General features: G+C 40.3%; 1 protein-coding gene across 1 annotated transcript in view; it reads left to right on the forward strand.

Annotated features, from left to right (window-relative positions):
* BMPR2 (bone morphogenetic protein receptor type 2) overlaps positions 1-21,002 on the forward strand; it is a 108,210-nt gene extending 87,208 nt beyond the window's left edge. The window contains exons 7-13 of the mRNA XM_069022175.1: positions 1,944-2,058; positions 3,660-3,820; positions 4,933-5,080; positions 6,030-6,166; positions 9,831-10,003; positions 10,540-11,801; positions 13,482-21,002. Coding sequence (XP_068878276.1) covers positions 1,944-2,058; positions 3,660-3,820; positions 4,933-5,080; positions 6,030-6,166; positions 9,831-10,003; positions 10,540-11,801; positions 13,482-13,732 — 2,247 coding nt within the window. The 3' untranslated portion in view covers positions 13,733-21,002. The remainder of the gene's footprint in view (positions 1-1,943; positions 2,059-3,659; positions 3,821-4,932; positions 5,081-6,029; positions 6,167-9,830; positions 10,004-10,539; positions 11,802-13,481) is intronic.
* Positions 21,003-27,905: the final 6,903 nt, after the last annotated feature.

Genomic DNA, 27,905 nt, shown 5'->3' on the forward strand with positions numbered 1-27,905 from the left:
TTGACCCAGGTTGTGTTTTTATCCAAACATGCCTTCAGACCAAAGGAAATAGACAAGTGAAAGGAACCATGAGAGTATCAATCAACATGCTGTTCTGATGAGACTCTGAGGTGTAGTAGGTCAGTAAGGGAGTCAGTTGTGAGGGATGACATAGTAGGAAATATGTAACAGCCACAGAATTATTGCCCCAGTAGTCAGACACTCATGTCCTTTTAGAGCAACAGAAAATTTGTTGTAAAACACGAATAGAATCTCTGTTAAAAATACCAGTTTTATCAAAAGTTGTAATCAGAACAAATATCCCCAATTTAACATGTAACTTGTGACTCTAACAAGATAGTCTTAATTACAAATATATCTCTCTAAATCTTGACTAAAACTTTTCCTGGTTATCATTTATCTTGAACTTCACTAAAAGCATAAAATCACAGCCTTCAGCTAGCTTAAAAAACATCTGGTGGTGGGCAGGCTCTGCAGCAGAAAGATCTTGAAGCTGGTTTAAGATCTTTATACAGTGAGTATTTCCCAGTCACATCATGAGGACAGTCCTGTGGCCTTCATTAGAATGGGCTGGAATCTCAACCCGCTAAGCCAAGAAAAAAACCCAAGCTGATGACATTTGGAGACTAATAAGAGTGCTTGTATTTCTTAAAAATCTGTAAACAATAAGGAAAAATATGCAATTCCTTTATTTCTAGGTGGATTCAAAGCTTTTTTTATGTATTACAGAATCTATTTGAAGTTCATGTAACAGCATTTTAAACAATGAAAAACTCCTTGTGTGAGCTTGCATGAGTGACATTCAGTCTGTGTTTTCACCAAGGATGTTGCCTATTTAGGGGTTCCTTGTTCTGCACAGACTAGGTCTGAAAAGGTGTAAGACTTTCATGATTCTATTAAGAAGTGCCAAGAACTTGATTTTAGTCTTAGTACTGGATTAAAAAAATGTTCAATACCTTGGTCACTTTAAATTCTGGTATCTGTGTGCCTCCATCTGAATTGTGCATGCGTAACATACCCGAGTGTCAACTGCAGAGGGATTCATACCAAATTTTTATGAACCAAATGTTACAAAACTTACTTTGCAATGATACCTATTTAGTTGCATCTGGTGTTATACATTGGTGCATCTTTAAGATTACAGACTTAAATAGGCAAAAGCAGGGTAGTTTGTAGTCCTAAAAAATATAATAAGCATGCAGAGTTAGCCGGATTACTTGTTCTTCATGCTTGAGGATTTAGTTTGTTTAAGTATATTGTCATTGGGGACTGTGCATCAAAAGTGTCACAGTTTGCAGGGTCTGGCCCTTGTTTTGGATAGCAGTCTCAGTTTCTAGAATATCTTAATATCATAATTGGCACACTTCCTTCTGGTTTGCTTAGAGATTTCAAGACAAATTACTAGAATATCCCCCATTTTATACATGTAACTTCCCTTTCAAGAAAAGGGGAACATGGTATTCTTTTTTTCCGTGTTTCTTCAGTGCATGTGGACTCACTCCTATTTGGAATTGCCTTTGGGGTGTTCTTGTTTTGATGCATAAATAGATAATAGCAAGTGAGAGATTGTTGAGTACTCTGTAAGTGATAGTGGTCTAAAGCCCACTTTCTAGAAACCCAGGCTGTTACATCTGCAGTTACCTTTATTCTGTTCTGCAACAAGACTTTTATAATTAATATCATTTTTTCTAGAGGCAATCCCTGTTATTCTGTCATAAAATTTCTATTCCACTTTAGAGAAACGAAATGGCAGCACTGGAATTTAATGAAACTTCAGTCAAATCTTGTGTTTTAGAATATGTGGGTAAACACATAAGCATTGCAGGTTTATACCTTTTAGAAGCTGTGAATAAAACCGAGTCTCCAGAAGATTTTGAGTTACTCTACTGGACAATGATTTTAATCCGAGTTTTTTGTTTTGTCTTTTTTTGGGTTCTTTTTAGGGTTCTTTGTGCAAATATTTGAGTCTCCACACAAGTGACTGGGTGAGCTCTTGTCGTTTGGCACACTCTATAACTCGGGGCTTGGCGTACCTGCACACAGAACTGCCTCGAGGAGGTAAGGCCAGGAAGGGATGCCAAGATCTCCAGTATATTCTTATCTCTATCCAGTAGTAGATTCCAGCCTTTCTTTTTTCCTACTGTGAGTAGGAAATGATGAATGCAAATAGAGATTGCTCAGAACTTCTGATCTGTTCCCTCCTTCTGAACAACCCCGTGTTGTGGGCTCTGTCTGTGACCCTTGTGTGTGAAAACATGGAGTATGAGCTGGGAGAGCCCCAGAGAGAAGCAGGAGGAGGAGGCAGAGTTGTGCAGTGCAGCTGTGTCATGGCAACAGATTACTGAAGACCTGAAGCACTGTCTGGCTCTCTGGCAGAGGGCAAACAGATGAGGTGTTGTGCCTGTTTTGCAGTTCAGGAACAAATCACCAAAGCAATTTTTAGTTTGTGTGTGAACTGTATACTATATAATTAAATCTTCTAGCCCAACTGTAGTTTTATTTATCGTGTTTCTGGATTTTTGTCTGAGGTTTGGGCCTAGTTTTTGCTGTGTACAAACAATACTGCTGGACTTCTGGTACTTTATTAGAGTACTAGCTGTGACAACATACTGATTTGGATCTTTATATCTCCACATGCTTCAGCCAGTATTTCAGCAGCTGAAGTATCATAATTATAAAGTAGATATTCTGAGATCTGTGATGTATCAGGCTACAGAATATGGCCTGGCACTGAAACGTTAGGTTTTTGGCAGTAAATAAAAGGCTGATATCATTGTATCTACATTAAGGTGCTAATGTTTGGATTAAAATTTCAAACTATGTATCTCAAATGTTAAGCATGAGCACTACTAGCAAAGAATGACAACTAAAGATGCTATTAAAAGTGCTGAAAATACCCAAATCAGTATTCCTATGTGCCATTGAAACTGCAGCTATCATCTTAACTCCATCGTTTTGAAATGTGCAGGCAGGTGTGTCCATTAGCAGCCAGAAAATGTGTAAGCTTTCCATCATAAAAGAGAGACAACCATAGTCTGTGAATGCTAGGAAGGAACTCAAGGAGTAGGATAAATTCCACAGTAAAATGAGTTCTATACTGCTGGCTGCTTTTCTAACAAAATAAAAAACTATGAACAACTGAGATTATTCTTTGGAAAAGATCAGATCCCTAGAAGATTAACATGCTCAGACTCTCTGGAATAATATTGTCTGCATATCTTCTGAATAGGTGCCAGTGGTAATTCCAATCATAATGTAAATAATTGGTGCTGTATTTGACACAGGAGTGTGGAAATGATGGAGGGTATTTGGAATGGCTGTTAGGGCTGTGGTAGCGGGTCTGTGTTTAAGTACACAATGTCTCCACTGCCAAAATCATGCTGAAATATGCCTTGGGAAGAAGGCAGTTGGCAAACATTAGAGCTGTATATGGCAGTAGCCTAATATATCACATAGATACAGTGAAACTCTCAATGCCAGTCAGTTTTCTCTACATAGCTTACTTTGGAGCTCATTGTAAAGAAGCAAAACCATCAGCTTTCTAAAAAATAAGTTGATTCTCTGTTTATAATAGCTGAGCAGACATAATGAGGTTCTCTCATTTTGCCAAACAGTAGGATTGCTCATATAGTAATGAGCACTTTCGTGTATCCAAATAGACCATTACAAACCTGCAATATCCCACCGTGACTTGAATAGCCGCAATGTACTGGTAAAGAATGATGGAACCTGTGTAATCAGTGATTTTGGACTCTCCATGAAGTTAACTGGAAACAGACTGGTACGACCAGGTGAGGAAGACAATGCAGCCATTAGTGAGGTAAGTACAAGTGGTTGGATGAATGTTCAGGTGGTACAATTTCTGTAATGGGCATTGGTTGCATTGTGGGTGAGAAGTGGCTGAAGCCTCCATAGGAGGAAACTGGTTTTATTCTCAAAATCCTCAACACAAACCTGCCATTTTGAAAGGCAATAGATTGGCAGACTGAAGTTTCTGTGTGAGATATGAGAAGACACAAGGTAGGTTTGGTTGCCATGTTCTCTGTGACTATGTGGTAGAGGTCCCTTCAATCTTGTACTGCAAGTGCTAACTGAAGGCCAAACATTCTTTCATGGTTTTGGTGTTAATTTTTCTGAAATGGTGACATACCACATTCTGCATGTCCTGCTTGACATCTAATACAGGCTACTGAAATACAGTGAGACTGTTTTAAACAAAGAATGTCTAATGTTTCAGTGTAGTTGTTGTCTGTGCTTTTACAGAAAAACTTCATATTTCATTCAAAGAACATGTTTCACAGTGTTAATCACCCTCCCTTAGAAAGCAAGTGCTAAATTGAAAATACCTAGTGCAGAAGAGCTCCTTCTAGATCTTCCCATACTGAACAAAGAAACAGGGAAACTGCTGGTTAAAATGCAGGGATGTGGAATAGTCCTTTGACAAAATCCTGTCCTACAAGTACTGATGATTAAGTGCTCTAATCTAACACATGTCCTAGTGAAAATGAATAGGTATCTTCCAAGACTGTTAATAACCTTTGACTATGGAAGATGTAGGGTGGAACCTTGCTGACAGTCCAGGAATAGAGAACAAGTTTTCTATTCAGCAGGATCCTCTTCCATTATGATTCATACCTTGGTGTTTAATAGTGTAATTTCAGGAAAAAGAAACATTTCTGCTGTATCATATTTCATATGAAAACATTAAGGGACAAAATAATTTTGTTCTGGTACATATAAAAAAGTGACAGAATAGGGGAAGGGTTTTGTTATGACTAGACTGGTAAGAATCTAGAATCTGAGGACATCGATTAGGAACGAGCTGTGTTTTCCTTAACTGTAGAAAATACCAAGCAGAATAGGGTATTAAAAAACTAAATTGAATTTGGAAATTACTTTCTGATGTGAAGCTTTGATGTGATGTTTTCTCAGGTTGGTACAATCCGCTATATGGCCCCAGAAGTGCTTGAAGGAGCAGTGAACTTGAGGGACTGTGAATCTGCTTTGAAACAAGTAGATATGTATGCGCTGGGCCTTATCTACTGGGAGATATTCATGAGATGTACAGACCTCTTCCCAGGTAACTAAACTGGAGAAAAGCACAGTAGTAGGAAGTGGCACCAACAACCAGAGCTACTCCCGAGCCCGAGCTTTTGGAAGTGGAGAAGGGAAGTCGATTTCTCAATTGCTTCTGCCATTAAGTCGGTGCCATCTAGTGTTCGAGGAGGTGCTTGTCAGGACAGTGCGTCTGAGGGCGAGGCGTGCTTCCTGCTGAAAGGCTTGATATTACCTGTTCAGGCGGTTTGCAGGCCTCATGCTGAGTGCCATTTGAGCGTTATTGTTGTTGTTATTATTGTCCAGAGTTTAAAAACATCGAGAGTTAGACTGATGGCAAAGGCATTGTTTCCAGTTCTTAGAACTGACAAAAGTGCCTGAAGTGTCTTTCAGACTTTTCCTCATGAAAAAACACTATGACTTAATATAGCCTTTAGTCAGTCATACATATTTATGAGAGTGACATTGAAAATTCAGGGAAAGCCTCCATACCTGTAACACAAACCAAAAGGAAGTAGGCTTAAGATTTACACATGAGATTGTGCCACATCCACCATCTTCTTCCCAAACTGCAAGAATGAATCTAAAAGGCAGCATTCTCTCTACAGTCAAACAGCTGTACTTTATCTGCAGAGGCTTGTAATCTTGCTGCGCTTCCTCCTGAATGAAGTACATGAATATAATCAAGTCAGTGGCATTTCACAGAAAGTAGGTGTCATCCTCAGGCTCCAAGACACTCCAAATGTGCCACTGAACCAGTCAAGCCTGAGGATGCTATGCTTTGAAAGGTTACTGAACAGCACTTAATTCATTTGCAGTTAATTCAGCTTTTTTTTGGAAGTTACACTTTGGGGAAAGTGGGGAACATCTCGATAGACAGCAACTTTGATAATGCCTTTCATCAACTGAAAGCCTTTGCTCTGCCTTTTAATCTGTGATTGATTTTTTTCCCCCTTTCTTTCTTTTGCTATCAGGGGAATCTGTGCCAGAGTACCAGATGGCTTTCCAGACTGAAGTCGGAAACCATCCCACTTTTGAAGATATGCAAGTCTTGGTGTCTAGAGAGAAGCAAAGACCGAAATTCCCAGAAGCCTGGAAGGAGAACAGCCTGGTGAGAAAGAGAATATTTTCAAAGAAACAGTGATTAAACCAGCTTTAGGGTGTATTCATTTCTTAAAAACAATTTTTTAGGTTTTGGGGGATTTTTTTCTTCTTTGTTAGTATTTAAGGATTGGGAGCTGTTTTCTGCCTGGACTTCTTAAATATTGAATTCAGTTTTTAAAGGTTATTGACATGAAAATTAGTTTTCTTTTAAGGAAAAATACTGTTGTTGTTGCTGCATGCTGCAGTGTGATGCACCAAAGATAACCTGTTACATTAATTTTTAGACACTACCTGTAGTATTGTGCATGAAGCACTCATGTGTTCTCTGTGTGCTGAATGAGAACCATGAAGCCATTTTTTGCCTTTGACATCTTATAAACTAATAAAACTGAACTAAAATACCAACTAAAATAGCTGGCAAAAATGTCAATATACTCTTCCAAAACTAAAATTGGTAAACATTGTAATAAACTTTTTTGAACTTGTATAGTCCTCAGAATTTGCAGAGGCTAAAGCTTCTAGCAATCATTTCATTATAACTGCATTAAGAATTTTATATGGGTTCATTTGATCTGCAGTTTTTATTTTCAAGACTATAAACATCATAATATTGTTTGTTGTTTTGAATTAGCGTAGCTGTGGCTTAGAGCCTTGCTGCTGCAGGCCAACAAGTTAGAGCAAGTCAGCTGAACTCTGGTGAGAGAGTCTGTGCTTGCTTTCATCTGCAGCAAAGGTCAGGTAATGTGAATCCCCTTGGCTTAGAGGGGGCTGTTTGTTTTTTATTACAAGCAAAGTGAAATGCAAACAGTTACTGGGTTCTACCTGATACAAGGTAATATAATACAGCTTAGTTGCAACTATGAAAATGGTATATTTGACTTATTTGAAAAGATATTTCCAGTTATTCCCTTGTTGAAATTACGCCCTTCAATCTTCAGAGACTTTGGTGGTTGATAAGTTTTTAGCTACTGTGCAGACCAGGAGGAGCCCAAGGCCTCACCTGTGCTTGTGCTTGCAAATACGTAGGAACCTGCTTTCAGAGAGGAGCATAGCCTGCAGTGGTACACTGCAGTAAAACATGTCGAAACCGAGCTGGGAGGTTCCAAGAGAGGTTCTTTTATTACAAACTTTTGGCCAGCCAGTCATGGGGGCAAAGGGGGAGAAGAGGAAAAAAAAGGAATCAGTGCCCAAAGTGCATATGAAATTAAACAACAGCTGTTTCAACTATAACCATGTTGGCAAATGCAGTGTTGGAAGAACCAAGCTTGACAGCTGTTTCTGAACACAGTTAGAACTGAAACAGTTCAAGATTTGTTTTGTTTTGCAGACTACCATTTTAAATGTTAATTATGTTCTAGCAAGCTGATAGACTCCAGCATTATTAGATGACGCCCACATTTAAAATGCCTAACACATTCTTTGTGTTGTTAGTGGTTTTTTTCTGAATAACAAAAGTGTTGATAACTTTAACTCTAAGGATTGATCTACACCATTGCTTTAAGAGAAAAGAATAATAATAAATGTGTGTCAAAGAACTTCCTCCACCCTATGCCAGTCTAAGATAACATCTGAATTAGGACTCTAGGGCAGATAGTGTAGAAAACTAAGCTCCAGAGAACCTCACTCTGGACCCAGGTCCTAACCTCCTGTATCTAATGCACATGTAAAAGACTTCTTGCCGTTATTTAAAGCTCTGCTGACATGTTGGGTTATAATACCTTCCTGCAAATTCATCTGTGAAAGAAATGCATTCGTCCTTTTCATTTGAGAAACACAAATAAAAAACAATGTTTTATTTTTAATCACATAATTACGGTACTCAAAAGATGTGGAATCCTGATTTGTGGTTACCTATGCAGTCTCAGTCTGCTTCTGGAACCGTCTATGTTATGTTACAGACCTTAATTAGCAGCATTGTTTTTCACCGTGTAAAGCAACAACCTGAGCAGAGGATGTACATAAAATAATTCAAGGGCTATAAACTGTGTTGAGATGTTACAGTATTCTTGTCTCACTTGCCAGAGTGGGGTCCACGCTTGACTTCAGAGGTCAGCACTGAAGGATATTAACAGAATAATAGAGTAATGCAGATTTCTGATCCCTTCCATCTTTTTGATGAGTGCTAGTACTTGTAAATAGTGCATTTTAGCATAGTTGTCTTTGAACCTGAAATTAATGGAAAACACATAATTGTGGTAAATGTGATGCTAAAGAACTTCTGTTTTGATAACTGTCTGTACAGTCATTACTGTGTTCCTTTCATGATCCTTAAAACATCAAAAGGAAAGGATCTGCTAGAGGACATACAGTATTAAATTAAACACTGGTTGAAACCTGTAGGAAAGAGTCTTGCAAAGAGGCAAGACAGGACATTAGGGTGTCCACTGACTTAGATACTTGGTCTAAACTGTGGTGAAATCAAGTCCTAAAAGCTGAATGAAGGCATTTTGTTGTGGGAGAGAAAATGGATCCAGTACCCTATCTTGTCCTTGTCCCTGAGGGTGCTTTCTGAGGGTGCTTTCTGACTTGTGTCCCTCAGCTAAGGGGAGGGTATTGGCTTATCCACTCTGTGATCTGCTGTGGGAAGGGAGATGAAAGGTTTGCTTGTGGGGGAGCTCATCCCCACCTGTGCAGCCAGAGCTGCATCGCCAAGCAGCAGTGATTGCCAGATGCAAGCGATGCCAGGAGCCCATTCTGTGGGTGAGGAGCTCTTGGCTCGTACTCAGAGCTAGTCCTGGCTTCCACTGCCGGAAGGGCACAAGGCAGTTCTAGCACAAAGACAGTCAGCAGGACCCACTGAATGCCTTAGTGCCCAGCTGGGATTATGCACAGTCCTCAGTCCTGGAGAGGTTGAAGTAGGCTGTAGATGTGAGCTGTGCTGGCAAACCAGATCCTCTCCATGGGCCATAGACTGGCAGCAGGGGACCCATAAATGTCTGCCTGGCTTTTGTACTCCAGATGGAGTGGAAACAGAAGCGTTCAGTGCTTGTAATTTCAGTTGTTTCCTCTTTGGTTCCCTGAACATATGGCAGCACGTTTTGGAGGTCTTGAGCTCTAGTCCTGACTGTACAGTTCATCCCACAGTGTGATGCCAGGAATACATGTGTGTTTCTGTTTCTCCACCTGTAAAACAAGTGCAACAAAAACCTTCTCCCATGGCGCAGACAAATTCATTGATACTTATGAGACATTTGGATGTCACTGTGGTGAACAGAGGAAGACAAGGATGATGAAGTGAGCATGGCTATTATTTGCATACAGTGCGGGGAAGCAAGGCAGTGGCCATTAGCAGAACTGTGAGGATAACCATGACAGCATTTCCAGAGTATCAGCAATCCTTAGTACACAGCTCTCATAAGGCAAGGAGATTGAGCTGAGCATGCATCCATCAGAGGGCTGGCTGAAGGTTGTATGGACATTGGTGAATGCAGCTTTTCCCAAGTAAGCGTCTTCTGAGTTGATGTGGGTATGTGAGGTGTGATAATATTAGACTTGGATATTGCTATTATTAGGTTAAATTAGCTTTGAATGCAGTTGTGTATCTTCTGTTTCTCGCTTTCACCAGCTTGTAACTGTTTTCATGCATGCAGAATGCTGCCATAAAACAGTAAATTAGAAGCACAATATAAAGGTAAAAAAACTTAAGAGAAAAGGATTTTGTCTCCTGGCAGGCTGTGAGGTCACTTAAAGAAACAATTGAAGACTGTTGGGATCAAGATGCAGAAGCTCGGCTAACAGCACAGTGTGCTGAGGAGAGAATGGCAGAACTCATGATGATTTGGGAGAGAAATAAATCAGTTAGTCCAACAGTCAACCCTATGTCAACTGCCATGCAAAATGAGAGGTAAGAAGAGAGCACATTTGGGTTTAGTCAGCAGGAAATGCCCAGTGCAGCCCTCAGCTCACTCCAGGGCAGAAGCTACAGCTTGCTGCACCCATGAAGTGATGTATGTTACATGATCTAGTCTGCATATGGGTATTGCATGACATAATCCCAATTGCTTGTGTTCTTAAGATCTCCTATGTGTCCCCAGAGTTCAGGCATCTTGTATGTGAACAACTGTATTTCTCACAGAGGGACCTACATTTTAAACTGAGCTTAGGCAAACTTGGACAAACAGCATATTGGACAAATAGAAGAAAGTTACTGTTTTCTTAGTAAATAACATCCATGATGAAATTTTGCCCTAGTAAAACCAGTTTTCTTGTCCCTAGCACTTTTCAAGGAAGTTGCTGAAATATCTCAGTTCATACTGTATCTATCGTTAGTTTATTCATGAAAAGAAACAGAAAGACACTCAGTTCTCTTAAATGAGAGGCTTTATAGTATGAGGTGATTTTTACATATATGATCTTAATATCACTTATTTTTTCTTAAAGGAATCTGTCGCATCATAGACGTGTATCAAAGATAAGGCCATATCCAGATTATTCTTCCTCTTCCTACATTGAAGATTCAATCCACCACACTGACAGCATAGTGAAGAACATTTCTTCTGAACATTCAATGTCCACTACACCATTGACTTCAGGAGAAAAGAATAGAAATTCCATTAACTATGAGCGGCAACAAGCACAGGCTCGCATCCCTAGTCCTGAGACAAGTGTCACCAGCTTGTCCACCACCAATACAACTGGCCTCACTCCTAGCACTGGCATGACCACCATATCCGAAATGCCTTATTCGGATGAAACAAACTTACATACTACAAATGTCATGCAGCCAGGTGGGCCCACCCCTGTTTGCCTGCAGCTAACAGAGGAGGACTTGGAGACAAATAAATTGGATCCAAAAGAAGTGGATAAGAACCTGAAAGAAAGCTCTGATGAGAATCTGATGGAACATTCACTTAAGCAGTTTAGCGGGCCAGATCCGCTCAGCAGCACTAGTTCCAGCTTGCTTTATCCACTGATAAAACTTGCAGTAGAGGTGACAGGACAACAGGACTTCACACAAGCTAGCAATGGTCAGGCATGTTTGATTCCAGATGTCCCATCTGCTCAGGTCTATCCTCTACCCAAGCAACAGAACCTTCCGAAGAGGCCTACTAGCCTCCCTCTAAACACCAAAAATTCAACAAAGGAGCCACGGTTAAAATTTGGTGGCAAGCACAAATCAAACTTGAAGCAAGTGGAAACAGGCGTTGCCAAGATGAACACTATCAATGCTGCAGAACCTCATGTTGTGACAGTTACCATGAATGGAGTGGCTGGGAGGAGCCACGGCATAAACTCTCATGCTGGCACAACCCAATATGCCAATGGCACGGTGCCCTCTGGCCAGACCAGCAGCTCGGTAGCGCAGAGGGCCCAGGAAATGCTTCAGAACCAGTTCAGTGGGGAGGACAGTCGGCTGAATATCAATTCCAGCCCCGATGAGCACGAGCCCTTGTTGAGGCGGGAGCAGCAGGTTGGCCACGACGAAGGGGTTCTGGACCGCCTGGTAGACAGGAGGGAGCGACCGCTGGATAACGGCCGAACAAACGCCAACAACAACAACAGTAATCCGTGTCCAGACACAGCTGCAGCCAGTATCCAGAATGTAGTGAGGAATCCTGGGCAGACCCAGACTAGAAGAGCACAGAGGCCTAACTCGCTGGATCTGTCAGCCACAAGTAGTTTGGATAGCAGTAGTATGCAGTGTAAGTGCCTGCAGGACTGAAGAGTTTCCCTGACACTTTTCTACCTAATAACTGCATATATCTGCTTGAATAGAAATTATTTCCGTCTCTCCTCAAAGCATACTTATTAAATCTCACATAAATTTAATTTCTCTCAGCACGATTTCAGTCTTTTTGATAAAGTCCTGTCTCCATCATTTCCAATATATTAGATCACTATCATCCTTCCTCATACACAGAATAAATCTGTCTCTTTCTAACCCATCCACTCTGACTCTAGGTTAACTTTCATTATTCCTTGCAAGATTCCTACCTTTGGTAGCTGCAAAGTATATTGAAAAAGCATCCTATTTTTTTCTGCAAGGGCACATTATACCTTCTTTTCCTTACTTTTCCTCATTCTCTCAAGAATAGCTTTCTCTCAGATGCATTGATTAAAACAATTTATTATAACTATATGCTTCTTGATTTTAAAGCAACTGATTTTACTGTATTAGCTCAGTCTAAATGGATGGTCACTCATTTTCTATTTTGCTGTCTTAGCTCCAACAATTAAAACAATTCATCAGTTTGCCATGAGCATAAAAATTAATCCAAGTAATTATAGAGAAGGAATTGATTTTAATAGTCTATTTCAGAAAAACTTTCTAGAGAGTTTTATGGCCAGAGGTCTAAGAGGTTACAATGGGGCTCTCCTTTTTACAGTAAGAATGTAATCTTGTAGTTACAGTTAAATTAGGTACATCCTCTGCATTTGAGCCTGTTCAAGCTATTGGAAAGACCTCCTGGTGTGCATTTTAAAGAAAATATATTTCCAGAAGTCACTGTAGTCTTGAAAGGTGCTTGCAAATCTCGTGACTGTGTTTAGAAAGATGCTGTGATACTAGTGGAGTAAACTGGGGTGCCAGGCATCTTTGGAAATAAAAAGTTTAAAACCAAACCAGAATATATCTTTCAAGAAACGTAGTTGAGTATTCAGCAATGGAATGCTTAAGCCTTCCTTTTAAGTAGGAAACCTTAATTTTTGTCTTAACACGTTGATGCGAGTTGAAATCTTACTGAGATAAAAAATACTATTGCAGTGACTTTCTTTAGCTGAAGGTTAGGTTAAAAGAAGGGGTTGTGTTTTTTTAACAATCAGATTTCTACTGCTGAAGTTTTATCACTATTAAAGTTAGTTTTGTCAGTTTTGCAACCCAGCATTCCAAATCCTGAATTAAGATCTTAACAGAGATTGGACCATTTTGTCTTCAGGCGAAATGCTTTGCCAGGTGGAGTAGGATTAGGGGACCTTTAGCTGCACTATTTAAATTTTAGCCTTTGCTGTCCTGTAGTAGCAACATGTTTTTGTACCTCCCATTACAGGTAATATAAGATACTATGGTTGCAAAAGCCCCTCAAATGTCAAATGCTGATTCTCCTGTTTGATGCCAATGTGCATTCCAGGTAACACAAATTACTTCACTGAAGTAATTTCTGACAGAGAACAGAATGTAGCCCTTTGTTTTAGTGGCAGCTGTTGTAGTTGATATACCTGTCATGCCCCTGCCACACAGTTGCTTCTGTGTTTAAAGATTTTTTTTCCTGTGTCCTGTTTCACGTAAGTAACAAACCTGGACCCCAGTCTAATCTTAACCTTCCTCATAATACTATTTTCTATTCTGTTTTTTTTGGTTTGGTTTGGTTTTTTTTGTCCTTCAGTAGGTGACTCCTCACAGGATGGCAAATCAGGCTCAGGAGAGAAGATCAAGAAACGTGTGAAAACTCCGTACTCTCTCAAGCGGTGGCGTCCGTCAACGTGGGTCATCTCCACAGAGCCGCTGCCCTGCGAGGTCAACAACAACGGCAGTGAGCAGGCAGTGCCCCCCAAATCCAGCACTGCTGTGTACCTTGCAGAGGGGGGCACTGCCACCACAATGGTCTCTAAGGACGCAGGGGTGAACTGCCTGTGAAATACTTCAGAAGCCGACAAATGACCTTTTTTTTGCATTATTTGAAACAAACGTGCAGAAAGACATTTTTAAAAACTGCTTTCTCCTCCTGTCAGCAACCCCTACCAAGGACTCGCTTTAAATAGATTTCAGCTATGCAGAAAATTTGTAGCTTATGCTTCCATATTTTTTTATTTTGTTTTATTTTTTTGAACGTTTTTGCACTTTTATTTAGTATCGCTAAAGTTAAGTCTGTCTGTTTTGACCACGGAATATATATATGTGTATCAAAGATGTGGTCTCAAAATATTTTTTTAAAAAAAAGTAACAAAAAAAAGTATTGCTGATAATCAGTTTGGACCAGTTTCTTAAGGTCACTAAGATCATAAGCAGACTATAAGACAGGTTTGACTGCAGTGGTGTCTTGTAACCATGTTTTGATTTCTGTGCACAAGCTAGTCTGTATATTTCTATGTTACAAAGTGTATTCTCTTTTGAACCCCTTATTTTCCTTGTGTCATGTTGAAATGTGCAATAGTCTATAGTTCACAGTAGGCTTTATTGAAAAGTGTGTTTCTAAAACTGCCACATGTTCCCATTTTTGTACTTGTTAATTTTTCCTTGACAGTTGAGCAGTCAGCCGGTCATGACAGTGAACTTTGCACATCGTAGCCAGCTTGAAGCAGCTGCCAATATCACATTGTGCTCAGAGGTGACAATGCATGAATTTTCCCCAACTTGAAAGGGCTTTAGAAAAGGAACAAAAAAAAAAAAATCTGAGCTCCCTACCTTTCTTTTGATCCTTCCAAATCAAAATGTGTTTCCTTCATCGTAGTAGATGCCAGCCTGTGAAGTTGAGTAACAAAATGTTGAACAAATGTAAGGAAACAGTGTCAGCCATTTTTTCCATTTTATTTTGTGTGCAGTTTCACCCCCTGTATTTATGTAAAACCTTATTTAGATCACTAATGGTGTACATTGAAAAAAACATTTTATTCAGAACTATTAATAATCATCATACTTAAAAGCTTGAGTGAAGATAGGTTGTGAACGTATTTTGTTTACACAGAGAAAAAAATCATGAATCTTACTTGGCACAAAACAGTTTTGTGATGAGGCACAAGTCTTTCCTTATTTACCTCCTTACAGACAGTATGGGCTAAAAATCAGCCTGGTTGCTTATGCAGGTAGGTGCATCCTGATCGACTGTTGTTGCCAAGCTGAGTTGAAACTCATCCTCCCTTCAGAGTTCTTAGAGGCCCTCATCCATCTTGTTAAAATTTATTGCATGCTTTTAAAATTCATGGGTGTTTGTGGGGGAGGGTTGGGGATTTTTTTCCCCTCTGCTTAGTCCCTTCTTTCAGTTTGTATGCACATTGATTTTAGCTGTCCGTGAATGTGAACGTAATATGTATTCAGATAAATTGTTTTTTCACTATCTCAAGTAAACCTTTCCTTTTTTTGGAGTGATTGGTTTTACTGTCTACTGGAAGAAAATTAATTTTCTTATTAGTTAGAACCTCCTTCCACCTAAGAAATAGCCTTCCACCTGAGAAACATTCTTTCCAATTGAAAACACTTCAGTAAAAACTATTTGGATATAAAAAAGTGTAACACATCAGTCTTTGGTAACAAGCAAAGATTTATCACTTCATCTGAAAACTGGTGATGTTCAAAGAAAGAAAATCAATTTGGTTAGCCTGCCAGACTCCTGTGGCAGGATACTGGCGGCAAACAATTGCCTCCCCCAGCCTGTCTCCTTTCAGCTGACTGAAGCAGATGCTCTCTGCTTTTAAGCTCATTTGTTTCCTTGCCGTTTTACCATTTTTTTCCCCCTGAGGTAAACTTTGCCAACCCTGTTCTTCTCTCTATGTTGATCCAACTAGGCTAATACATGCCTTGCTTGCATCTGATTCTTGCTGTTCCCCAAAATCCCTTGCTTGTGCTTGATTGCTATGATTTTCTCTTGTAATGCTTCTTAACATTTCTTAGATTCTAGGTATCTCCAAGAGATAGCACTATAAATCCAGACTTTGATTAAGTGTAGTTGTAGAAATACAAGCCACAAGGCACATTTTGAGCTCCCTATGTTCTTTAAGCACCAGTTCAAATAGTACCTCTCATCTCTGAGGCATAATTATGTTTTCTCCCTGTATAATACAGTTATATCTCTCCTTTTCAAAAATACAGCCTTCTTCTGGTTTGACTTTTAATTCACTCTCTGGCTTCCCATCTGCTGCAGTCTCACGTCCCAGATGCTGAAAACCTGCCAGTTGCTCAGCTGGGTTTCAAGACCTGAATCAGAATTTCTGGCATTCTGTTCACATTGCTCACTGTGGTTCTCTTCTCTTCTGACCTCCTGTGAGTCTCCGATTGCGGCGCGCGGTGTTGTTTTGTGGTGAGCACTGTAGCGTGGTGTTGAAGGTTCTTCACTACTTTCTCGATGACTTTTGCTTTGCCTTGCATGTATCATCCATCAGCATTTCAGAATGTGGGCTGAAAAGAGTATTTAGGACTCCTGCTAACTCAGACTACTCTGGGGAAAGAAGAATTACTTCTCTTGACTGCTGCTTCCTTCTGCTGAGACAGATTTGCACCAGTCTTTTAGCCTTTCTTTGCAGGCCATGCCTTTGTAAGAAATCCAACTTTTTTGTGATCAATGCGATCAAAGTGATTTTAATACCAGATGAAAATGTTGTTCTGCAGTTTTCCTTCAACATTCTTAAACAATACTTTTATTTTTTCCTTTGTCTATTTCTATTACTTGCTGGAGGGCCTTTGGAATGAATTATAATTAGTAGCAAGATTGGCTGTGCAATCTCCCACAGATAAATATAATTTGTAACATGATAGAAAAATGTACTTTATCACTAAATACCTTCTAGATTAAATAGAGAAAAATCTATTCTTTTTTTAAGGTCAGTCAAAGCAAACTCTTAAGTAGGTACCAAAATACTGTAATTTTGCACAGCTAGATGAAATCAGATTAGCAGTTTGGTTTTAATGTTTAATTTAGTAATGCCGTTTTTTTTCTTCACAGTACATAATCCAGTCTCCGTAGAATACTTTCCGTGTAAGTTAAATGATACTGAATATTATCTCATGCCACAGGGAATCATCCTTAACCAAGAAAATACATGTAAGAGAAAGAATTCTACAAATCAGACACAGGGATAGTTGATAAATGTCCTATAAACAAGGAAGACAAATAGGATTTATTTCCTTGTGAGTTACGATTTTGCTTTATTTCTTTGGTTTAAAGAAAAAAAAGGAAAATTATGAAAGTTGATAATTTTCTATCAATTTCTCACATATATGGCAGACAAGATAAATATAGCAAAATGAAAATAGAATGGCAGTGTAAATACCTATTAATTATGCCACTGTCAAATAGGCAATAGTAGAATATTTGTTATGGTAATTTATAATGGATAATTCAAGTAAAATGATAGAGCAGACTTTTGATATTTCTCTAAATAAGACAAAATCCGAAATATTGCTGGTTAGAAAATGGCTTACTAGGAGAAGCCAGGAGAGTTGCTTAGGTTAATGCATTGTCTCTTGTTTTGTTTACTGTAATAGAGTTACCAACATAACGTGTTTTTTAGAATGTGAATTCTAAAATTATTGAACAGACATGCCTCATAGTCTTCTACAATTGGTATGTACAAGTCAGATACCTGCAACACTTCCCCTGAATTTGTTTATAATGCTTTATAGCTTCATTTGCCAGCCAATTAGTATTACCAAGGCCTTTCTTGAAGCTCCAAGATGCACTTAAACTGCACAGTTAAAGTAAAGGGATTCCTAATTTAAAAGAAAACCATCTGATTGTATCATAATTAGAATATTTTCAGGAACAACATTTCCACTCTTGTTTTGCTTTCGTAGTGGCACTAGTTTGTCTCTTGTTTTCATATAGAAAATTACCTAATTTTCAAAGGCAACACATTTTGATTTTTTTCCGTGCACTGGGCACAAAACAATGCAAGATAGATGTGGGCAAGTTTCGGGAAACAAGCAACAAAAAAAACACACCTCATAAATATGTTTAGAAAATTCATATCATCCCACCTGTCAGCTTTCTCTAAAATCTAGAATCCTACCTGCCTCAGAGAAGAGAAAAGGAAGTTCTTTAATTGTATGGAATTAATTATTGGCCCAAACTTAATAGTAATGAATCCTTATTTAAAAATATTTGTGTATACATTGTATATGCCCTAGTTCCAGTGTTCAGTGCATTTTGCTCTAATGATACTCCTTTTTAAAATGTTAAAAACTATACACTAATATGACATTACTGTGTCTATGTTCAGATTATAATTTTCTTTAATGAAAAATACTCAAAAGTTCATAGCCATACTGCCATTGAAATGTTACTGTGGACATTTCTAGCCTAATTAGGGAGAATTTAAAAATTCACATATTTAGTCTATACATTAGAAAGTAATTTTGCTGTAATTTTTACTTGTATAAAAATGATGGCTGGTCCCATTGCTGAAACAGGCTGGGTTTAAGCCATAAAAATAATAATTGCCAAGCACAGTAGCATATAAATGACCTGATGTGTAATTGGAAAATTTGTAGCGGCTCATCAAAGTAAATTGAGATATGATTGATCCGTCTTTGAAAGTTGGATCATAGACTGGACAACTTAGTATTTTGCATAAATTTGGATTATTTGAACTTTTCTGTCTGGTCTCCCTGTACCCATTTTAACAGGTGAATATACTAACCTTCTTTTTAAAATGTGCTTACTATTTTTGTTCAACCTCAAGCCTTTCTTCAGTGAAAAAACTATACATATTGCAGTGAAGCCAGATATATATATTTTTATGTAAACTCTGTATGTATTTAGATGCATATGTATGTTGTGTGTAAGTTCCAGGAATAAATTCTGTGAGTTACAGCATCAGATGGTAGCACTGGTAGAAAGTATAATATGAGGGGGGTGGGGGGTGGTGTTTCATATGCCATTTTAAAATTGTCTGTGGTGCATCACAGTAAAGCTGGGGTCAGACTGTGGCACATAGTCCAGCAGTTCAAGATGTCCCATGACAGACTTGTCACTGATTGATTGGGTGGAATGGATTTATGACAGAGAGAGAGAGAAACCTGGAAATGCACATGACAAACTTTATCTGAAGCTGAGTAATTTAAGATACCTCTCTCAGAAATCAAAAAATAACCCAAAACACTTAACACATGATAATTTTTACAAGGCTTTTTTATGTAGTAGCTATAGTTATGTGCGTGGTTGCAATTTAAATATAGTATTTTAGTCCATGAAATCCAATTACATTTTAGGCTTCTATATTGTCATATGAAACTGTAGCTATAGAAATACATCCCTTTTTGATCTCATCCACCCCCCAAGTAGGTTCAGTTTTGACATGAAAGAGTAACAAATCAGATTTCTCATTTTGGGGTTTCTTTTCTACTGAGTAAAATTGGAGGCAGAACTTCCATTTCTGCAGTAACAGGTGTGGGTGCTCCTGCAAATCCAAGTGGACGTTCCGTTCAGCACCGGTGTTTCTGAGGGAATGGGCACCTCATCAGCTCACGGCTGAGCCCAGTGCTCTTGGAATCCAACAGGAGTCTGCCTTTGACTGTGGGCAAAGGAGGGGTGGGTTCTGCTGGCTGTGGTGTTAAACATTCTGGGGAGGATTAGCCCTAGGAAAGCTGATGTGGAATGTGGGGACTGCAGGGGCAGCCCTGGCTCCTGGGCCTTGCCAGGGGTTGCCGATGGGGGTTTCAGGCTGTCGGGCTGGGTCAGCACAGGGCAGCTGTGGCTTTGTCAAGAAGTGGAACTGCATTGGGGGAGTGGGAGTGGAAGGGTTCAAGATAAATCCTCATTTACACCAAGGCCCTTTAGTGTTGATCTGGGCTCCATGCAGGTCTGTGTTAGCAGTGCATTACTAATACAAATTACTTCTTATGGCCATTTCTGTTTATTTCACTGTGGTTTAATGTACACATGTGCATAATAAGGAGGAACTAGTTGGAGTTATGCTAATTCATCGTGTAATCATCCGATATTTTTCAAAGCCTATTGGTGTTTTCATCAGCAATTGTTTGAATTTTCAAGTCATTCAGTTGGTTAACTTCAATGCATACACCATGCTTTCACAGCACAGGAAGGAAGGATTTCTTCCCAGTCCTTGCAAGCTTCTGCAGATGTATCACTGGAGTGTATCTATCCAGGGGCACAGCATCTCACCTGGTCACTATTTTAAAGCAGAAATAATTAGCCTTTTTAACTTCCTAGTTCCAAGGTCTCCCACACGTCCACTTTTGTAGCCCATTCATTTGTTTTTAAGACAGCAAACGTGTGAGGTGTATTTCTAGAGCACTTGATTCACTTTCTTTTTTGTGCTTCAGAACTGTATCATGAAGTATCACACTTCAGTCTTGTTTATTCAGAAAATAGTTAATGTTTCTGGTCTTTGTAAGAAGTCACAAGAACAAACAGGCAAGTCCTAGTTATAGCTGACTCATTTGTCACTTTTGAATTTTCTGATTGGTGACTCTTCTCTCTCTTTCACACTGTTGAAATGTATTTAAAACGGTTTGTATGTATGTTTCTTGTCTGCTTTTTGTCTCTAGAGGAAAGTGTGCTCTATTCACATTTATATAAGCTGGAATCATATTTTACAATTGCTGTTGATTATTTTCCCCCAAATGCAGTATAAGAGGAAAATAAACATGGCAAGAACAAATTTCTAGGGTTTGGTCTTCTGTAAAAGCTGAAATGAGAAGATGTGAAACTGCCATTTTCCTCATGAAAGACTGTAAAGAGAGCATTACTTTCTGAGCGAGCTTTTCTGGGGGAAGAGGGGGGAGAAATCCTAGAATATGGAGTCTCATCAGAACCCTTTTGTTAACGGGTATTTTTGGTTTTCCTCTCAAACGACTGAGGAAATATCATGTATGAATTTATAAATAATTGCTTTCAGTTATTTCTTTTGTATAAGCTGCCCAATACCCTTGCTATGCTGTATAAGTTGTGTTTCATGGAACAGTGTGAGTATGAAATAAAAAGCTAATTTTTGGTTTTTAATCATCTGTGGATGCCACTATGAAAGCTGACATTGTTAAAGCCACTACAGAGTTTTCTATGAATACTTGTAAGAATTGCTTTGTTATATATAAACCTAAATAAAGAGATTGTATTGATACAGAGACATTGGATAAGAACATTTAAAAGGCTATTCTTTAGGCCTGAGAGAAAAGGCTTGCTGTAAAAATGGTGCATTATTCCATTTATTAAAGATCATATTAATGACAAAAAGCATGGTCTTTTGTTGGTGGTTCATGTCATTATTGGCCACGAGCAGTAGTATGCTCCAGGAATGAAAGGAAGAGGAAAACCCCAATGCAGCTGTGTTGATTGGAGGATAAGGAATCACTTGATGACTAAGGGCTGAATAGGACTTCCAAACACCTTTGGAATGAGCAGGTCCCACGCTGCCTTGTTCCCAGGTGGTCCTGTGCATTAGGAATCACTGGGACTTGCGCTTGCTGGGGTAGTGCAGTGGCTCTGCTCCGTTCTTCCCCCTTTCTCACTGGCCAGCCGGGTCAGATGCTTGTGTTGGAACTGAACACAGTTTTGCAGACATTTCAAAGCAGCAGGCCTTGCGTGACCTCTTGTCACACTTTGTCTGCTTGCTAAGTGTAAATGCAGAAAATGAAAACAGGAAAAAGAGGTATTAAACTAAATACTTTCCTCCTTCAGTTTTGGTTGGTGCTTGGGGAGAGCACAGGATTTACATCAACCAGGCATGTGGAGGAACACAGCAAGCAACAACCTCTGCAGCTGGGACAGGAATTGCGAGAGCAACCTCTTACGCTTCCCACACAAACTATTGCACTTCCCCCTCCCCATGAAGAGACAATATCCTGGCATTCTTACAAGCAGAAGCTTTCCCAGCCCAGAGCTACTATCCTGTCCAGCAGAACTGAAAAAGATGGATTAAGTTACAGTAGAAGGATGCTGCAAATTTCCACTGACTGGTGCTTTCCACTGTACACAGACTGGTGGCATCCATCCTGCAGCTCAGTTGCTTTGTTACTTTTGTCTCTCCTTCTCAATTATTGTTAATTTATTTTTCTCTATCCACGGTGATGAGTTTTGCAAGCAAATAAGTGGTGCAAGTCTCTGGCCAAAGAACTAACTCCAAAATTCAAAGAAAGAAGGGAGACAGAATGAGGAGCTTCGTTTCTTGCTGTCATAAATAAGGAGGAAGCAACAAACTTAGGCAAGTAGTGTATGGTTGAGTATCTGCCTATATGGCAAATCATCTCAGCCCCACAAGTGAACTTAGAAACCTTTGGCTACCGGAAGGGACCATGGCAGGCCTTGCTTTCCCTGCAAGCAGGAAGCACACTGGGAGCAGGGGGGCCAGCATGACAAAAGTACATGTGTCCCCAAAAGCAATTCTCACTCTTGGATTAGCTGAGAGTAAGAGCAGCCAAGTCCTGCCCTACCCCAGCAGGTGTGGCTGAGCCTTATCCTCAGGGCATCTGAGAAGCCTGACTCAGCTCTGCAGGAACAGAGTGTTAATGGTGAATTTTACTGATAGATTTTTCATTGGGTGCATGAGCTACTCGGGCTTAAGAAAGTCTCCTCATAATTTCCCTGTGTGACCTCATCCGCTCACCTCTGCCAGCTCTCCCCTGCAGAAATAACCACCACTTTTTTTTTACGTTTGCTTTGCTAATGGGAAATGAAAGTAAAACAACAATAATTATATTCCCCTTTGTTCCAGAGCAGTGATGCAGCTGCAGAACGTACTTTGTGGAACACAGCCACGTCAGTGTTCCATTTGTTTCCATTCAGGGTTTTTTTTTCCCTATTTACTTCTTGCTAATTCTGATGTTATGGAAATTCTCCATGTGCAGGAGATTATAGACATCTGCTCACTGCCATGACCTAAAACACATTCTATTGGATAAGAAGGTTAATTTTCCACGGCAGGAAAACTCAGCTATACCAAAATATTTGTATAAATTCAGCTATTCATGTTAACCTGAAACATTGTCATTCTCCATCCAGTGAAGTGTTGAAATGTTTTGATTCCTGGAATTTAAATGGCACACTTGGGTATTCTGCCTTTATGTCAGGGGATCTTCTTTCAGCTCTCAGTACCAGAGGAAAAGTTTGTGAGAAATCCACAAATGGTGATCTGAGCTGGAGTCATGCTTTGGGGATCACTGATGCTTCTTTCACAAAGACAACAAATAAGGCTGCCTAAGGACAGCTGGTCTGTGGGAGGTGATTAAGGAAAGCAAGTCTGTATTTACTATGCAGTGTCTGAGCAAATGGCTTTTCTAGATGGGGCTCACATGAGCACTGGGAAAATGTTAAGGATGCAAATATTGAGAAATGTTGGAAACAGCTGATCCAGGTGCATTTCAATTCACAGGACAGGAGCTTTCCAGCACCCTCTATCACAGTCCAATCAAGTCCTATGGAGAACAAGGACATACAGTCAGTAGAGAGCAGGCAGGTGGTTTGGGCAGATAATGGACAAAAGCCAGTGGGCAGCACCTCAAGTACATGAGGTGGATTTGAGGAAGGAGAAAGCATGAAGGGAGGCTAGAGAGACTTGTTTCAGGCATCAGCAACACTGTAGAACTCAGCATTCGTCTTTGGCCCAATTTCTTTGTTGTTGCTGCCAAGTGCTAACAGGAAAGGTAGTGTAGGGCGTTGTGATAAAGAGGGTACAGAGGTTGTACAGCTTGTTTTACCAGTGCCACTGCTTGTAACAGGCCTGCAAGCAGCTCCTAGGAATCATACAGGCCTGTTCGCTTTCCCCTGTCACCTATTGCAGCCTTTGTTTGGGAGAAGTTCATGCCACAAGCTATCAGATTTCCTAATCAGAATGACTAGAAATACAGTTTTCATAAGGTACTTTTGTGCACATGGGACTGTGTGCATGGGAAGCGAGGCTGGCTTGTGCTCTGTTCCTGGTTTTGTTCCTGCCAGTCTGTGTGCTTTGCGGTGACCAGTATTTTGCCAGTCTGCTGTAATATTGAAATTACACCTGTTTTTTCCATCTCCTTCCCTTTCTTTCCCTTTGTCCCCCTCTCCCTTTCCTCTTACTGGAAAGGTAATAATTGATCCCTGCAGATGTGTCGTAAAAAATAACTTCTAGCATCTCCAGGTCTCTGGATTAGTTAAAAAATCTGATCTGACACAAGTGACTGTAGCAGGGTATAGGTCTGCCTAGCCCAGGAGGTAGGCATTGCTGATGCACACATCAGCTGTACTGGTGCAGCCAACGTGTGTATGGGCGACCAGAGAATTTCCTGCAGGATTGATCTCTGCTGAGGTGGAAATACTTTATGGGGAACCTGTATTTCTGTTGCCATTCCAAGAATTTTCTTGCAGGACCACTAACAATTCTGAATCAGGCCTCAGAAATGGCTGGCTTAAAATCACTATTAAGCCGGGTAACTTTATTTATTGTTTGCTTCTGGAAAACCAGAATGCAACTAAATCATTTGTTTGAGCTTCACCCTGTGATCATGAGGGATGGAAATGTGCTTTTAAGGCACAGACAAGCAGAAGTTCCCGTCTATTTACATAAGTTGTGAACTGAGACTGTAAGTGACACGAGAAGTATTTACAGCCAGGCAGAAGCAAACAGCAGTACCAAGAAGACTTGATTTGGGCACTGTGTTAACCCCAGCTCAGCAGCTAGCCATAGGCAGGGCTCACAGGTTCTCCTGTGGCAAACCAACAACAGCCTCGGGAATCCTTCCCCTCTCCTGGGTTGGGGTGCGGGAGGCAGGCAGAGGAACTGGAGTCTGCTGGAGAAGCGGGGGAGGGAAGCAGGAGGAAGGGCAGGGTTGTTTCAGGATGAGCCCCTGGTGGGGTGCCAGCTGGAAGAGCTGCGGCTCCGTGCTGGTGTATGGCAGAGCTGAGAACGGCTCTTGCAGGCTGAGCTCTTGCTCAGCGTGCAGCCATGAGGCAGCTGCCCCTCCCTGGGGGAGATGGGACAGCCCAGCACGCAGCTCAGGGTGGACCTCAAGGAGAAGAGGGATGCTCCAGGCTCACCATGATGAAGCACCAGCTTAGCCATGCCAGCCACAACTGCTGGAGATGTCTGCCTGCTCCTGCTGAGCAGAATGAACCTGACACCTTGTCTGAGCACTTGGCTGTGAACAGCAGTGGGGCTTGGGGCTTTGGCCACCTTTGCTTTCTTCCTCTCCAAGATGACATCCTCTCTCTCAGTGATGGCTCTCTGGCTCTCCTGGAGGCAGTCAGGCTGAATGGGAGGTGCGGTGCATGAGGACAGGATGGAGATAAGTTGATGTCTGGCTCAGATGTGACCAAACAAGTTAAAAGCTCCCCTGCTGCCCATGGATGAGTGCAAGGGAGGATTCAGAGCTCTGCTTGATCCATTCTTTCCCAGTAAGTGTTTTCCCAAACTGGAGAATCACACGCTCACACTTAGTCACACACTCTGCTCAAGTTAATTAGTTTAACTACAGAACTAGTATATGTCTGTGGAGAGAGAAGAAAAATCATTTTGTCACTGCCTCTCAGTGCATGAATAAGCCATGCCAACATGCTTTCCACCAATTCTTTAGCTTTTCAAAATGTTATATGAACAAGTAGAAGCAAAACAAGATTGTAGGCCTGAATCAGAAAGAATGAACTCTCTTCTCTGCTCTCTTAAGTGTCTGTAGTTATATGCCTATTCATCACTTACACTTACAGAATGTTTATCATCCTACATGACAACATGGTCATAAAACCTACATTACTGAAATATTGTCACTTACCAAATTAACTAATAGTGTCAGCATTTGAAATAAATATTTTATACTATGTAATTCCAGTGTGCTCACAGTACAGAAACTGCTGGTGCCTTGCTGGAGCAATCAGTGTTAAATGTTTGTAAACCAAGAATTTCCTTCTATAGTTTGCACATATTCTTCCAGCATGAGACTAGAAATACAGAAACACATTACATCTCTATACACAACACAAATACAGACAAATTATATATTTGCAAACTCTGTAAATATGAGCTAAAAATGCTAAGTTTTTGAAAGATAAATTGCTTGCTTCCTAAAAGGAAGGAAAGTTTTATTATTGAAGGGGAGGAATCATGTGCAAATTATCATTCCAGCATCTTGCAGGATACCTGGGGGAGATTATACTGTCTCTTGTTTAAGTGAACTAGGTCATTTCTCTCAATATTACTGAAAAAAAGATTCTGGGCTTTGGTGGACAACATGCCTTTCCTGCTGCTCGTTCTCTTCCCTTATCCCAGTCCAAGAGCAGTTTCAGGTCCCATCTCTGAAGCAAGCAGGACTCCAGTTGCCCCTCTCCTTCAGCAGCTGGACACTCAGCACAGGGGTATTGCTTAGTGTTGCTGCTGACATTGAACACATGCTCAGAAAACCGATCTGTATGTGTGGAAAAACATGTCACATGTAGGTAACTTAGCACTGGCTTCTAAAGAAATTAACCTCGTGCTTCTCCCAGTTAATTACATGTGCCAGGAATGTGCAGTGGGAGCGTCTCCCAAGCCTGCATGTAAGTGTTGCATTGAGAACTGAGTTTCTTTGTCAAAAATGTGTTATCTTAATGCTAGTGAGGCACCGAAGCCTCTGAATGTTATTTCTATGCCAACTTTTCTTAAAGACTATACCTTATAAAATGTGACAGGAGTGCATTTTGCATTTTTCTTACTGCATGGAGTTTGATTTATGTCCAAGGTCCCATCTGTTGTTTTTTATTGTTTTAATCTTAATACCTTATTTCAATCTGTTTGCCTTCTCAAATCCCCACAGATATTCTGGAATGTAAACTAGGCTCTTACAGGTTTTGTGTGAAGCAAATTCTATTATATTTGTCCTATTTTTTTAAATGTCTTTTTCTCCAGTTGATGTTGAACACCCACATAAACAAGCAAAACAAACTCACTCTGCAGGGGAGAGATGAGAAATGCAATGAAATATCCTGAGGCGTAAGCTAATGTTTAGATTAGACTCCCAGAATCTCTAGTCTTTTAACCTTCAATATTGCTTACATTAACTGTAGGTAAAAAAATTTCAGGCAGTAGATTGCTCCTCTACATGTGCTGCTTTGCATTTATTTAATTTTAGAATAAGACAATAACATACTTGAAGCTGCTTGAAGTACAGTCATTTTCTGTAAGGTTTACTATTATTTTAACAGAACATTTTATATGTATATTATTATGAGCAGTGAGCAGTACTATTCACACATTTTCAGTCTGAAGTACCAGACAACTCCTTAAGTATTATTTGTTTTACTAGCTGTATACATAGTACAGTAGTGATTTGGGCCTCTCAGCTTAGTTAAACCTCTTTGACCCTTGTTTCTCTGCTTTTCATTTGGTGTTAGCAGTTGACCAATTCCCTGACTTGTTTACATCCCTGCTTTCAGCAGGTTGCAGATTTGTTCATGCAGCTCTGTGTGTTTGATCAGTCTGCCCTTGAGGGCATTCAATATGCTTCCAGCCTTTGGATTGATTTGTTTGTATCTGCAGCATTTACCACACACCATATTTTAAGAAAGAGCCAACAGCTTGCACATAAGGAGCCGGCTGCCATACCTAGGTTTCATCTCCCAGCACCGAGTACAAAGCAGCACATTCTGGCAGGACTCTGGATGGGTGCCGAGAACCTCCAAGTCAGTGGGATGTGGGAGTGCTCACCACCTCCTGCGGTGGCACTTCAGCCTGGTATGTGAGCAAAGCAGTATCTGCTGAGCTCCCAGGGCCAATGGGTTGATAACAATTCCAGGCAGAGGGGAGCTGGAGACACAGAGATGGGTCCTGTGTACTGTGGGATCACGTGTGACTCCAGGGCAATTGGAGTTACTAAGGTGACTGTGGTCACTAAAAGGCAGATTCACATGCTGCTGGTAGAAGGCTCACAGCCTCTGTGGTGATGAGGAGTTTCATTCCTATTTTTTGGATCACTGTTGGCACCATTACATTAGGTGTTATGGCCAGAGTAAGGGTGTCACATATTTGAAGAAACCCTGGCCTAGAGGTTCCACATGAAACCATATGAAATATATTGCTCAGAGGTGGCCTGGACAGCATTTGGCAAAGTGTGCAGGCAGAAAGGAAGGTGACAGCTGAAAAAAACCCAGAGCCTGAGAGGTGTGAATTGAAAGGAGAGTCTGGGGGATCTGAATCCAAGT

This window comes from Aphelocoma coerulescens, chromosome 7, assembly GCF_041296385.1.
Source record: "Aphelocoma coerulescens isolate FSJ_1873_10779 chromosome 7, UR_Acoe_1.0, whole genome shotgun sequence".
In the NCBI taxonomy this organism is placed as follows: Eukaryota; Metazoa; Chordata; class Aves; order Passeriformes; family Corvidae; genus Aphelocoma; species Aphelocoma coerulescens.